The sequence below is a fragment of the Miscanthus floridulus genome, chromosome 10 (assembly GCF_019320115.1).
Source record: "Miscanthus floridulus cultivar M001 chromosome 10, ASM1932011v1, whole genome shotgun sequence".
Classification (NCBI taxonomy): Eukaryota; Viridiplantae; Streptophyta; class Magnoliopsida; order Poales; family Poaceae; genus Miscanthus; species Miscanthus floridulus.
The window spans coordinates 6645202-6658191 of NC_089589.1; the positions used below are offsets into that span (position 1 = coordinate 6645202).

At 52.3% G+C, this 12990-nt stretch overlaps 2 protein-coding genes across 2 annotated transcripts; both read left to right on the forward strand.

Annotated features, from left to right (window-relative positions):
* The first annotated feature begins 240 nt into the window (after positions 1 to 240).
* LOC136487102 (uncharacterized) lies at positions 241 to 2304 on the forward strand. The gene is made up of 4 exons (XM_066484235.1): positions 241 to 391; positions 1040 to 1263; positions 1351 to 1442; positions 1590 to 2304. Exons 1-4 carry the CDS (start codon positions 241 to 243, stop codon positions 2302 to 2304), a joined length of 1182 nt encoding a protein of 393 aa, XP_066340332.1.
* A 2250-nt stretch (positions 2305 to 4554) lies between these two features.
* Positions 4555 to 8716, forward strand: LOC136487109 (uncharacterized). Its single transcript, XM_066484239.1, has 5 exons — positions 4555 to 4769; positions 5963 to 6569; positions 7604 to 7648; positions 7761 to 7845; positions 8006 to 8716. The coding sequence occupies exons 1-5, from the start codon at positions 4555 to 4557 to the stop codon at positions 8188 to 8190; spliced, it is 1137 nt and encodes a 378-aa protein (XP_066340336.1). The 3' UTR covers positions 8191 to 8716.
* The last annotated feature ends 4274 nt before the right edge of the window (positions 8717 to 12990 follow it).

A 12990-nucleotide genomic window follows, 5' to 3' on the forward strand; every position in this document is an offset into this window, starting at 1 on the left:
AGCAGCGGTCGAGTGAAGGAACAAGAGTGAAGAGAGGTGATGGCGCCCGCGCCGGCGCGCGTGCTCCCCAGCGGGTGAGCGCGCCGCCGTCGAGCGGTCTGGGCGACGGTGCCCTGATCCCCACACGCGCTGCGGTGAGAAGCTCCCGAAACCCTAGATCTGACCGACGCCGCCGCAGGTCCCCTCGCCGGAGCGCGCGCTCCCCAGTGGGTGAGCGCGCCGCCGTCGAGCGGTCCTGTGATGGTGCCCTCGGCCGGGCTTGCGCACAAGGCGGTGAGCGCGGCTCGGCTTCTCCCCGCGCCCCGACGAGGCGGCGGTGGAGCTCCTTCCCGCGCGACGGCAGGAGACAACCCACGTGACGGCGGTGGTAACGTGCGGCGGAAGAGTCCAGGTAGGTCCTCCAACCATGGAACGGTTGGGCGCCACCGATCAGGGCACGAATCCAAGGTTGGGCCAATTGGTGGAGATCACCTAACACATACTTGATTCATTGGATCATAGCCTTGGTCAGATTTGGTTATGCAAATTAAGATATGACATAGCTAGATGGTGTTGGATATGGATAGGATAGTAGACAAAGAAACATTGTTGGGAAAAAAACTGAAGTATGAAGTGACTGTATAACCTTAATTGTTGGCTCAGAAAATCATAACCATGGTTAACTAAGATCCTTTCAGTAATAACCATTTTCAAATAGATATGTACTGTGAACAGTTCTGTCGCAATGTTTGCTTAATTTTCAAAATTGGTGCTATGACTACAAATTAATTGAAAGAAAATTCCAAGCACATGGTGCGACGATCCTAACTGTTACAGTTAGTATGGAATTTCAAACATATAGCTACATATATATATATATAGAATGGTGTATTGGTCATTTTCAGGTTCAGAGTCTGATTTTTTTTTCTGCATATCATTAGGTAGCATGGTTGGATAAACCCATTTTGCCTGTGTACAACAGAAAGCCGTGTCCTTGTAGTGTATAGTAGAATGTTTTGTGCCTGTGCCGTAAACATTTCTTCTTTGTCTCTATCATCAGGAAGCAATGTCGACTTGTCGAGGCGACTAAGTGATGCTACAACGGAACAATCCAGTAATGACGATTCATCTGTTGATGAGAGGCCAAAGCCTCGTAAGAAGATAGAATCTACCTCAGTAAAGGCAAAAACCAGAGCTCCAAAAATTATACTTCACGATCCTAAATGGACTGACGGCAGCATTCCATTGGATGCATTTCCTGATAAACTCTCAAAAATTGGAAAGGTAAGCAACTCTATTTTATTGGCTCAGTCTCCATTTAGTGTTCCTGACTTGACTTGAGTTTCTAATATAATTTCTACTGAATTTCAGGAAGCTTTTGAAAGGAGAGATTTAGCAGCAACTGCTGCAGCTAACGCCCTGCAAGAGGCATTGGTCTCTGAATCTGTAATCAGGAATATAAGGTATTTGGACACATATATTTTCCCTTTCTAAAAACAAAACCAGTGCATTTGTTTAGCAGAAAAGTGATGCCATAATATCTTGTTTATTTCTGCCTATTGTTCAGCAGAAAAGTGGTGTGATAATATCTTGTTTATTTCTGCCCACAGCAAGTTCTCTGAAATCTGCACTTCGTCAAAGGTCTCCAATCCATTTCCAACAGTCGATCTTTTCCTGGTTGTCTACGAGGATACTCTCAAATGGAAGACCATCTCTGAGTCTATGGTGACCAATGGGGCTGAAGAGGAATTCTTCGAGAAATCAACTAAGCATTGGGTTGGCGCTGCATTAGCCACTGATCTTGAGGTCCTCAAGCTGCTGAACGGTGCCACTGGATCCTTCTCTCGGACGAGGAGCACCAACACGCCAAATGCATCTTCAGTGGAACCACCAAGAACAAGCCTGTTGAAGAAGCCAACACATGGAGCTTCAGCAAAAGTGCAGTCTAAGGTTGCACCAAGCTCTCCACTGAGGTGCACATGGAGTAACACCGAGAGCATGAGTGAGACAGCTGAGCTTGCCAAGTCCTTGTGGCGTGAGATGCATACGTGGTTCCTGACTTTTGTGGACGAGGCACTGGATGTGGGCTTCCACCTGTTCGAAGATCAGAACGTCGCTAGCAAGGGAAAGCACAGCAGCCACATAACGGTGGTCCTCTCACAGTTCAAGAAGATCAGCGACTGGTTGGACCAAGTAGGGAAGATTGCAGAGGAGGAGAGGACCAAGCAGAAGATCGAGTGCTTGAAGCGCAAGATCTATGGGTTTGTCATTAGCCACATGGGGTCTGCATTCGAGAGCTCTGTCTCGGTTTCTTCCAGGAGTTGAGGGGATGCTTCATGCTCTGAAGCTTGCTGCTCACAGTTTCTGTTCACATTGGTTCTTCAAATTTTAAGATTTAAAGGTTACACAATCATGTAGCCTGTTGGTGCAGTTCTTTGTTTTCTTTTGGGGTGCCTAATTTATGACTTGTTTCGTCATGTGAATAAATTATCGTATTATCATTATGGATTGCCTTATGTGTGGTTTGTCAGGTATATGATTATGAAGAGAGCGAGGCTATCACCATTTCTTGGGTCAGTTTGCATTTTGTTGTGAGTTTGTGACCATTTGTCCATGTCAGCCGTCGTACTGAGAGCTGTGACTATGCGCAGATTGAGATGATTATGCCCTTTCAAAGCAAAAGGCATATGCAACGGTAAAGACAATCATGCTGCTGCCTATAACTTTTTCTCTTTATGCAACGGTAAAGCAAAAGTCATCTTGTCAAATGTGTCTGGAGTAGTATCTCCAGGTCATGTTTTTCAGTTTTCACTAGGCTTTCACCCCAAACTATCACATCGAATCTTGCGGCACATGCATGGAGTATTAAATATAGACGAAAAAAAACTAAATGCACAGTTTGGTTGAAAATCACGAGACGAATGTTTTAAGACTAATTAGTCCATGATTAGCCATAAGTGGTACAGTAACTAGCATGCGCTAATGACGGATTAATTAGGCTTAATAAATTCGTCTCGCAGTTTCCAGGCGAGCTATGTAATTAGTTTTTTTTATTAGTATCCGAAAACCCCTTCCGACATCCCCGAAATATCCGATGTGACATCCAAAAATTTTCATTTCGCAAACTAAACAGAGCCTCAGTCCATTGGATAGGTGTGCAGTACAACACAAAAAACAGAGATGTCTTTTCTGTAAACTAGTGATACAGCGCCAGGAAAACAGCACGCCCATTTCTTGGGTTCTTCAATTTCTGAGAAATTCACCCTTCTCCTTGTTCTGCTTGATTGCTCAATGTGCATACGTGAATGTTGCTGAGTTTACTTTGAGTATGCAACTGATGTAACATTTTTTAACAAACCAACAGCAAAGAAACTCCCGGGTCCTGAATGACATCCACTGAAGGCAACACCACACAAGAACCAACCGAATTTCAAGTGCTCCATCATCAAGCCATCTGGTAGACTGACAGTTGCATTCTAATTGGACTGTAAGATGAAAACGTTGAGCCATATATAAATGTCAGCGAAGTGTAAAATCTGAGCTCTGAAATTAAACGTTGATATTTGTGAGGACCCTACTACTATGTCCTCATAATTGGCATTCAATACTAGCGTTTCAAGAAAAGATCTATAGAACATATTTTGACTAGTGAAGCATTTAATGGTAGTAGTTTATACTTGTAATATGTAGTTGATTCATGATCATCATTAGGTAAAAAGTTTAGAGCCTGTTCGCTTGGAGGAATTCTGGAGGAATTTGGATGGTTTGGAGGAATGCTGGAGGAATTTGTGAGAGAAAAACACTGTTCCGGATGAAAAAAGAAGCGGATCAAGCACGGGGCCTTAGAAGTTAGCTCTCCTTCGGTTGTTTTTGGGCTAATGTACTTTCTTTGTTTTCTTTTAGAATTTTTTCTATCAGCTAAATGAAATGGAATTGCACACTGCCATGGCCGTATGGTGTCCTTCACCGGTTGGATTTGTCGCCATATTAATGGTTATTGAATTCATCAGACGAAGAGAGGACACTGATGATTGCTGATCCTGAGCTGGGTGGAGCTTCCGTGCCAGGGAATGTTGGATGGTCCAATGCAGTTTTTAACATTGAACAGAGGTCCTGGGAATGATCCAGTAGATTAAGCTCTTTCATATTCTTTATTTGTGCAGATTATGATGTAGATATCCTGAAGTTTTGTTTTTGTTTTCTTCAAACACGCAAGAGAGTTACGTACGTACATACAGATTGTAGTAAAATGTCTAGATTTTCACCTCGAGCCGTTTGAGTTTCCATAACTACTTCATATTAAATTATTCGATCTTGACATTACATTATATACAGTAGTACGCATGCAGGAAATGAAGGGGCGCTCGCCTCGCGTAACAAACACCACCTGAATGCAACCGCCGCGGCCCGCGGCGGCGCTCTCATCTCAGGACACCCTGACCCTCCTGCTTCATTTTATAAAGCAGATCGACCAGCAGCCGTCGCCCGCACCTCGCCCGCTCGCCGTCCACCTCCACTGCCACCCGCACCTCCCCCGGCCGACGAAGCGCGCCGCCCCCACAGCCCACGGCCCACATGGCTTCCTCCGCCTCCGCTCGCAGTCCCAACGCCAACGAGGCAGAGACCGCCGTCAAGAGGACCGCCTTCGGCCCCAAGAACGCCATCGCTGTCGTCGCCGACCCCGCGCCGTCGCCCGTCTCTGCTAGCTTCAAGAAACAAGCCAACAAGCGTAACAACAGCATGTCGTGTAGCAAACTGCCAGTGGGAGTGTCTGATCTCCGCAAGCTTGTGTAGGCAGCAGGTCTGGGCTGCCGCTCTCCGTCCTCCATTGGCGTGGTGACAGATGTTGCTGAATGACGGGAAGGCTTTGTTTCGTTCCGGCAGGACGAAGAGTGAATGACGGGAAGGCTTTTGTTCCATGCATCTTGTACAATCTGTAGTGTTGGTCCTTGATGGTTTTAGTTGGCGTCAGTCGTCAGTTTGTGGTAGTTGTGTTTAAGTTTCAGTTCGTACCTGTCTGGGGCTTGCTCGGTGTTGCAGCCCCTAGGAGTCTGTTTCAGTTAAATGTTTAGCAACTCAAGAAACTTTTCTGTTTTATCTTGGAATGTTCGAGGCTTAGGCGACCCGGATAAGTGCTCAATCGTTCGTGACGCTGTTACCCTCTGCTGCTCCTTCGATAATCTGCATTCAAGAATCTAAGCTTCAGGACATATCCTCTTTCATTCAAAACACGACCTTGGTCTCGAAGAAGTGACGCTGTTACCTCTGTCCGCCCTTCCCTACCACGCCCAACCTCTTATCACACCCACCCCTGCCTATTCTCCAACCTATTTCGGTTTGAAAGGGCCTGCCCTCGGTTCTCCCGGCTTGGACACATGCTTTTCCCTGTGCTGACGCTGCTGGTATGCTTGCCGCGTGCATCATCAAGTCGACACGATCTGCCGCCAAGGGTTTGGTCAAGGCGTTTCAGGGCGCCACCCTATATCATTCCAAATTGTAAATTCTTAATAAAATTAGTTGACACCTTCGAAGAAGTTCGTGGTCTTTCCCCAGCAGAAATGTAGGTGCGCACGGACTTCAGAGACCGCCTGCCAGAGGCGCTCAAGGAAATTAACACCCACTTATTGGAAGCAGATCGGGAATGAGATGTCAACACTGCTTTATTTCCATCATGCTCATGCATCCATGCGCCCAAGACGGAATGGGATCCGTCAGTGGAGGTCAATGGAATGATGATCACGAGCCATGAGGGGAAGCAAGGTGACGGCTCTCACAAAACAATTATTGGGCAGCCGGGATCCTCTGCATGGAAATGGATGGATTCGATCCCCTTGGCCTTGCCCTTAATTGGCACGCATGCAGGGAATCAAGGGTCGCTCGCGTAACAACCTCCACACCTGAAATAGTGCAAGCGGCGCTCTCATCTCTCAGGCCTCACTCGGCGAGCGACACCCTGACCCTCCTGCTTCATTTTATAAAGCAGATCGACCAGCAGCCGTCGCCCGCTCGCCGTCCCACCTCCACCACCACCGGCACCGCCTCGCGCAATCGCGCTCGACTGCCACTGCTTCCGCCGCACCGTCCACCGACGAAGCGCGCCACCGCACAGGCCACAGCCCACCTCAGCACCCAACGCCGCCAACGTCAACGAGGAAACCACCACCGTCAAGAGGACCGTCGCCGCCCTCGGTCCCGCCGACCCCGCCGCGCCGCCAGTCAAGCGCCGTCGGCTCACGTTCGCGTCCCCGCCGCCTTCGTTGTCCGTGAAAGCCGCGACCTCGCGGCGGGCGACGTCTCCGTCTCCCTCCGCTGGGAAAACACTGACAGCGCCGAGGGCGTGGGCAGTTAGGGGCACGCGCACGCCCACCAGGGCGACGTCGTCGTCGTCCGTGAAACCCGTCGCCTGGCTGGCGCGGTCTCCCACCCGCTTCGCCGGAAAAAGCGCCCCGCGGCTGGTCAGAGGCATCCGCACGCCGGGGGCGACGTCGTCGTCGTCCGTGAAAGCTGCCTCGTGGGCGCCTCGCTCTGCCGGAAAAGCAGCCACGCCGGCGGTCAGGGGCACTCCAAGAACGGCGACCTCCAAGCACCTGGTATGAAAATTGGACCTTTCCCTTTCTCAAATTGCAAATTTGGTTGTCACTCCTGCTCGGCCATGGTGTCTGTGTCACCAACGCCGGCAGCACCACACATCAGATCCCGCCATCCACGCCCAGCAACAGCTAGCCCGTCGCCGCTGGCCTGCATTAGCAACCCGTGCCCACGATCAGGACGGCCCCTGGCTTAGCGTCCTCCACTGTTCAGCCCGCCGGCGATTGCTGCCACTCCCAGCAACTGCGCTGTGCGCCGTCCGCGAACCGGTCGACGCCCGCCGCCCAAATCGCCGGTGCTTTTCATGCATGGCTGTTTTGGGCCTTTGGCAGATCTATACTCCAGTCCCTCCAATATGGCTGTTTTGGGCCCCCGATGTGACGAGATCTTGAGAAACCCATGTTCATTTCAGCCCATTTGCATACTTCACTGCTTAGCCGGCGCTAAGTTTTCTCCATTTAGCCAATTTACCGCCCGCTATTAGCGCCAAAAATCTTGTAGCGCTAAATGTTGATTATCCTAGCATTTGCTCTGCCTCGGCACTATATCCGGCTATAGCATCCACTGTAGCCCGAGATTTAAAACTTTGGTGCTATCTATGACTACAAATACAAATTACATACATGGAGAAAAGCTCCGGTCCAAGCGTGGTGCCGAAATTGTTTAAACTTAAATTTATTTAAATTTAAATTTGTTCCGAAATCCCGCATTAATTGGAAGGTGCCGAATTTTCACTTTATACCGGTATAAAACATCCTGGCTACGATTTTAACTTATTATTACACAATTGGTTTGAAACTTCAACCATACATATAGCGTGTATTATTAATCATTTTCTGGTTCATAGTTGTGGTTATTTTCCCTCCATTTTACTCGGTAGCATGGCTGCTGGATAACTATTTTGCATGTGCACAATAGAAAGTTTTTTTTTTTTTTTTTTTTTGAAGAATCACAACAGAAAGTATTGGTGTCCTTGTTCAGGATACATTATTCTGCACCTTTTCATTAAACACTTCGTCGTCGTCGCTATTATCAGGAAGCAACGTCGAGACGACTAAGGATTTCATCAGAAATCAGAAAGGTAGGCAGCTGTAGGCCTGTAGTTTAATTTGTTGTTGGCCTGACAATCTCCGTTCATACGGAGTTCCTGACTTGAGTTTCTATCTAATATACAATTTCCTTACCAAATTTAGAAGGAAGCTAAGACACAGAAGCAATCCTTGCAGCTAGCCACCTGGAAAAGGCATCGATCTGTGATTCACTTCTCAGGAACGAAAGGTATATATATTTAGCGACATCTATTTTTCCCCAGATCCGAGTCGAACCCACTGAACAACCATTCAAATTAAAGCAATGCCCAGTGTATTGTATTGTATTTGTGCAGCACAAATTAGTGGTGTGATAATTAATGTCTTGTTCATTTCTGCTGCCTACACAGCGAATTCTATGAAATCTGTGATTCTGCAATGGTCTCCGATCTACTCCCAACAGTTGAACCTTTCCTCGGTGTCTATGAAGATACGCTTCGGTGGAAGGACGTCGCGGAGTCTGTGGTATCCGAGGAGCTATGATCAGCTACTAAGTACTGGGTCGGTGGTGGTCCTCATGTTGTCCACGAGCTGAGCTTGCCAAATGCACCAAAGACAAAGAGCACGGCGAAGGAGAGGACGGCTGAGCTTGCCAAGGACTTGTGTGGGCAGATGCAAAGATGGTTCCTGGCTTTTGTGGAGGAGGCACTGGATGTGGAGAACAAGTGGAAGCACAGCAGCGACACACCGACGCTTCTCTCACAGTTCGAAAAGATCAGCGACTGGTTGGAGCAGGTACATCATCAGATCGTGGAGGAGGAGGAGTGGACCAAGCAGATGATCAAGCGCTTGAAGCACAGGATCGGTCACAAATCAAGACGATTAAAAGAGTGGGGTCCTGTGCCTCCGAGAACTCAGTCTCGTCGGTCTCATCAGTGAGACCACCATAGACTGTTCTGCAGTAGATTGTACAGACGATCGATGTGACAGTTTGTTTTGTTCGTCTAGAATACAAGAAACCTTGCATGTTCGTCACTAGGCAAGTAGGCAGTGGAACTCCTGCTGTAGCAGTGTACTCCACCATGCAAACTGCTCATATATTGCGCTCTTCAATTTCTTAGAAATTGAACCCCTTACCTGTTCAATATTTGTAAGCGAATGTTACTTATAGTGTAGTTTGAGTATGCAACCGGCAGTACAGGAGAGGAGAGATGCTCAATCATACAATCTCCGAACTAAAACAATGTTTTGCCAGCGAAGAAACTTCTGAGTTCCAGTGCAATCCATCTTTTTTTTAGAACAACCAGTGCAATCCATCTACCTAAGCAACACCACATAGGAACCAATTTTGAAGTGCTGGATCAAAGTCAGAGTGGGCCTGTTAGAACCGCTGCTACTTCCTCTGAGGTTGTAGCCGTGTGACGTGGGAGGGCGAGGATGGCTCTCTCCTCGGCGGCGAGTGTGCGACGCCGTGCTGATGGCCGGCGTCGAGCACAAGAGCAGAGGAGGGCGTTGAGGCTAACAGAGCGGGAGAGATTGATATCAATCTCCAGCTCACTCTTTATTAAACAAATGTTTAGGCTATATAGCCAAGTGTTCCACAATTCACTAACTAACTAACAAACTTTAGCTGACTTAACAAACTCAATTCTGAGATCCTAGATTTAAGGAACTGAAGCCGCTCTGGCCGTGGTCACCATGCAGCCGCATGCACGTCGCGCGCGTCGCACGCCGTTCCGCTGCATCCTTAGCCACGGCTTCGCTTGCGGCTCTGGTAGACACGGCCCACCATAACATCACTCCCGTCGTCGACAAACAGCTCGTCCTCGAGCTGAAAGTCGGGGTAGGCCGCGCGGAAGTCGTCGACTGGTTCCCAGGTGGCGTCGGTCTCCGACAGGCCGGCCCACTGGATGAGCACGTGCCAGACCCCACGGCGCAGCTGCGAGCTCAGGGCGCGTTCGGGTGCTTCCAGCAGACGACCGTGGCGCATGGGTGGCAATGCCGGAGTAGTTGTCGGAGGAGCGCCATGGAAGGGCTTAAGAACGCCAACGTGGAAGATGTCGTGGATGCGCGCGCTGTCTGGCAGTCGAAGGCGGTAGGCGACGTCGCCCACGCGCTCCATCACCTGAAAGGGTCCCGCATAGCGCGGGCTAAGCTTACTGCGGGCGCCGGGAACCAACGACTGGGCGGGGCGGTGCAGGAGACGGAGCCAGACCCAATCGCCGATGTTGAACTCCAGAGGGCGGTGATGAGCGTCGCAGTGGCGCTTGGCGTAATGCTGGGCTTGCAGCAGCCGATCGCGTACGTCGGCGAGGAAAGCGTCGCGGTCCAAGAGCATGGTGTCGACCGTAGCAGTGCGCGCCGTTGCTGGTTCATAGGGCACCATCGGCGGAGGAGGGCGACCGTACACCACCTGAAACGGGGTGGTACGCAAGGCGGAGTGGAAGCTGGTGTTGTAGCAATATTCGGCCCATGGGAGCCACTCCAGCCACGCTCGCGGCCTGTCGCCGGTGATGCATCTCAGGTACATGGCGATCGTCTTGTTGACAGCTTCGGATTGTCCGTCCGTCTGAGGGTGAAATGCGGTGCTCATGCGCAGCTGCACACCTGCCATCTTGAACAAATCCCTCCAGACGTGGCCGGTGAAGATGGGGTCGCGATCGCTGACGATTGACGCCGGAAAGCCATGGAGCCTGATGATATCGGTGAAGAAGGCGTGGGCGACCGACGAGGCCGTGTACGGGTGGTCGAGCGCTATGAAGTGAGCGTACTTCGAAAAACGGTCGACCACCGTGAGTATGACGCTCTTGCCGTGCACCTTGGGTAGCCCTTCGACGAAGTCCAAGGAAATGTCAGCCCAAACCTGCGAGGGGACGTCGAGCGGCTGGAGGAGGCCGGCGGGGTGGAGAGCCTTAGTTTTGTTCTGCTGGCAGGTGGAGCAGGAGCGGACGAAATCCCGCACGAGCGTGCGGTCACGGTCGATGGCGAAGTCGAGGCGTAGGCGCTGTAAGGTCTTCTGGACTCCTTCATGGTCCGCTGTGTGCGCCAGCTGGAGCACCGCCGGAAGCACACGCGATGTCGCGGGTATGTAGACGCGCGAGCCGTAGAGGATGAGGCCGTCGGCGACACGCCATGGCATGCCACGATCCGCGACAATGGTGTCACGTAGCTGGCGCAGGGAGGTGTCCGCGGTGAGCTCGGTGCGCAGGTCATCGTAGAGGCTGAAGGTTGGCGCCGAGACAGCCGCCACGCGCGGATCCTCCTGTTCGCGACGCGAGAGCGCGTCCACCGCAGTGTTCAAGCGGCCAGGGCGGAACTCAACTGTGAAATCGAATCCAAACAACTTACTTATCCATTGGTGTTGCGGAACCATGGATAGGCGCTGGTCGAGGATGTACTTTAGCGCGTAATGGTCCGTGCGGATGACGAAGTGACGGCCCCAGAGGTAGGGTCGCCAATGGCGCACTGCTTGTACGAGGCCGATGAGCTCACGCTCATAAGCCGCCACCTTCAGGTGTCTGGCGGCGAAGGGCTTGCTGTAGAACGCGAGAGGTCCCGCGCCTTGGTGCAACAAAGCGCCGAAGCCAGTTCCGGAGGCGTCGCAGTCGATGACGAAAGGCTTGGTGAAGTCCGGCAGGTGAAGTACGGGAGCAGCCGAGAGCGCCTCCTTGAGCGCTGTGAAGGCGGCAGTCGCTTCCTCCGTCCAGTGGAAACCTTCCTTGCGCAGCAGCTTGGTCAGGGGAGCCGCCACTGTGTCGAAGTCTTTTATGAAGCGCCGGTAGTACCCGGCGAGTCCGAGGAAGCCGCGGAGACCCCATGCTGAGGCGGGCTGTGGCCAGGAGGCCATGGCCTCCACTTTGTCACCGTCCATGGCTACGCCCGAGGTCGAGATCACATGGCCCAGGTATGCCACCGAGGTGGTGCCAAAGGCGCACTTCGAGCGCTTGATGCGTAACTGGTGCGCACAGAGGACGTCGAAGACGGCACGGAGGTGTTGCAGGCGCTCGGACCAAGAGGCGATGTAGATCAATATGTCGTCAAAAAATACGAGGACGCACTTACGAAGGAATTGGCAAAGCACGGCGTTCATTAGACTTTGGAACGTGGCTGGTGCGTTGGTGAGGCCGAACGGCATCACGAGGAACTCAAAGTGCCCGTGATGCGTCCAGAACGCGGTCTTCACGACGTCGTCCGGGTGGACGCGGACTTGGTGATAGCCCGCACGTAGGTCCAACTTCGTGAAGAAGCGTGCGCCATGAAGCTCGTCGATGAGCTCTTCCACCACCGGGATCGGAAATTTATCTTTCACCGTGGTGTCGTTGAGCGCTCTGTAGTCGATGCAGAAGCGCCATGTCGCGTCCGCCTTCTTGACGAGGAGTACGGGCGTGGAGAAGGGCAAGGTGCTGGGCCGGATGATGCCCTGCTCAAGCATCGCCGCGCACTGAGTCTCCAGCTCGTCCTTCTGGAGTTGCGGATAGCGGTACGGGCGGACTGCCACCGGCGCAGTGTTCGGAAGTAGATGGATCCGGTGATCGTAGGCGTGGGGTGGTGGTAGCCCGGTCGGCGCGGTGAAGACGTTGTTGTAGGAATCCAGGAGGCGATCGAGGAGGGCCGTTTTGGAGTTGCGCAGGGCGTGGAGGCGGCTGGTGGAGGGAATGTCCCAGCGCGTTGAGCCGATGCCTTTCCAGAGAATGCGCCGGCCGTGGCGCCAGAACGCCATGTAGAGGTCGTCGAAGTCCCATAGGATGGGACCAAGGGTACGTAGGTACGTGGTGCCCAAGACGACGTCGTAGCAGTCGAGCAGAATCACGTAGCAGTCAACGGTGAAGTGCTCCTCGGCGATGCGGACAGCGACGTCGCGCGTGAGGCCTCGGCACGCGACGCGGTCACCATTGGCGACCACCACGCGGGTGCCTTGGCTGTCGTGGAAGTGGAGGCCGACGCGGCGAGCAGCTTCCGTGCTGATGAAGTTGTGCGTGGACCCAGAATCGACGAGGGCGGTCAACTCGTGGTTGCCAATGGCGATGCGGAGCTGCATCGTATCTGTAGTGCGGATACCCACGATCGCGTACAAGGAGATGAGGGGGGGGCAGATCATCCGCCTGGCCGCCCTGGACCGATGACTCCGGGGCCATTGGCTCCTCTGGCAGCTGTGGCTCGGACTCGTGGAAGTCGGTGACCTCCAGGTAGAAGAGGCGCTGGCACTTGTGCCCCGGATGTACGGTTCGTCACAGTTGTAGCATAAGCCTTGGCGACGGCGTTCCGCCATCTCGGTGGGCGATAGATGACGGAACGGCCGTGGGGGCGCCGGTAGGGTCGCCTGAGCAAGGCCCGCAGGTGCTGTCGTCGGTGGCACGGCTAGCGCGGCCGGCAGAGGCAGCGGCGGGTTGCACGC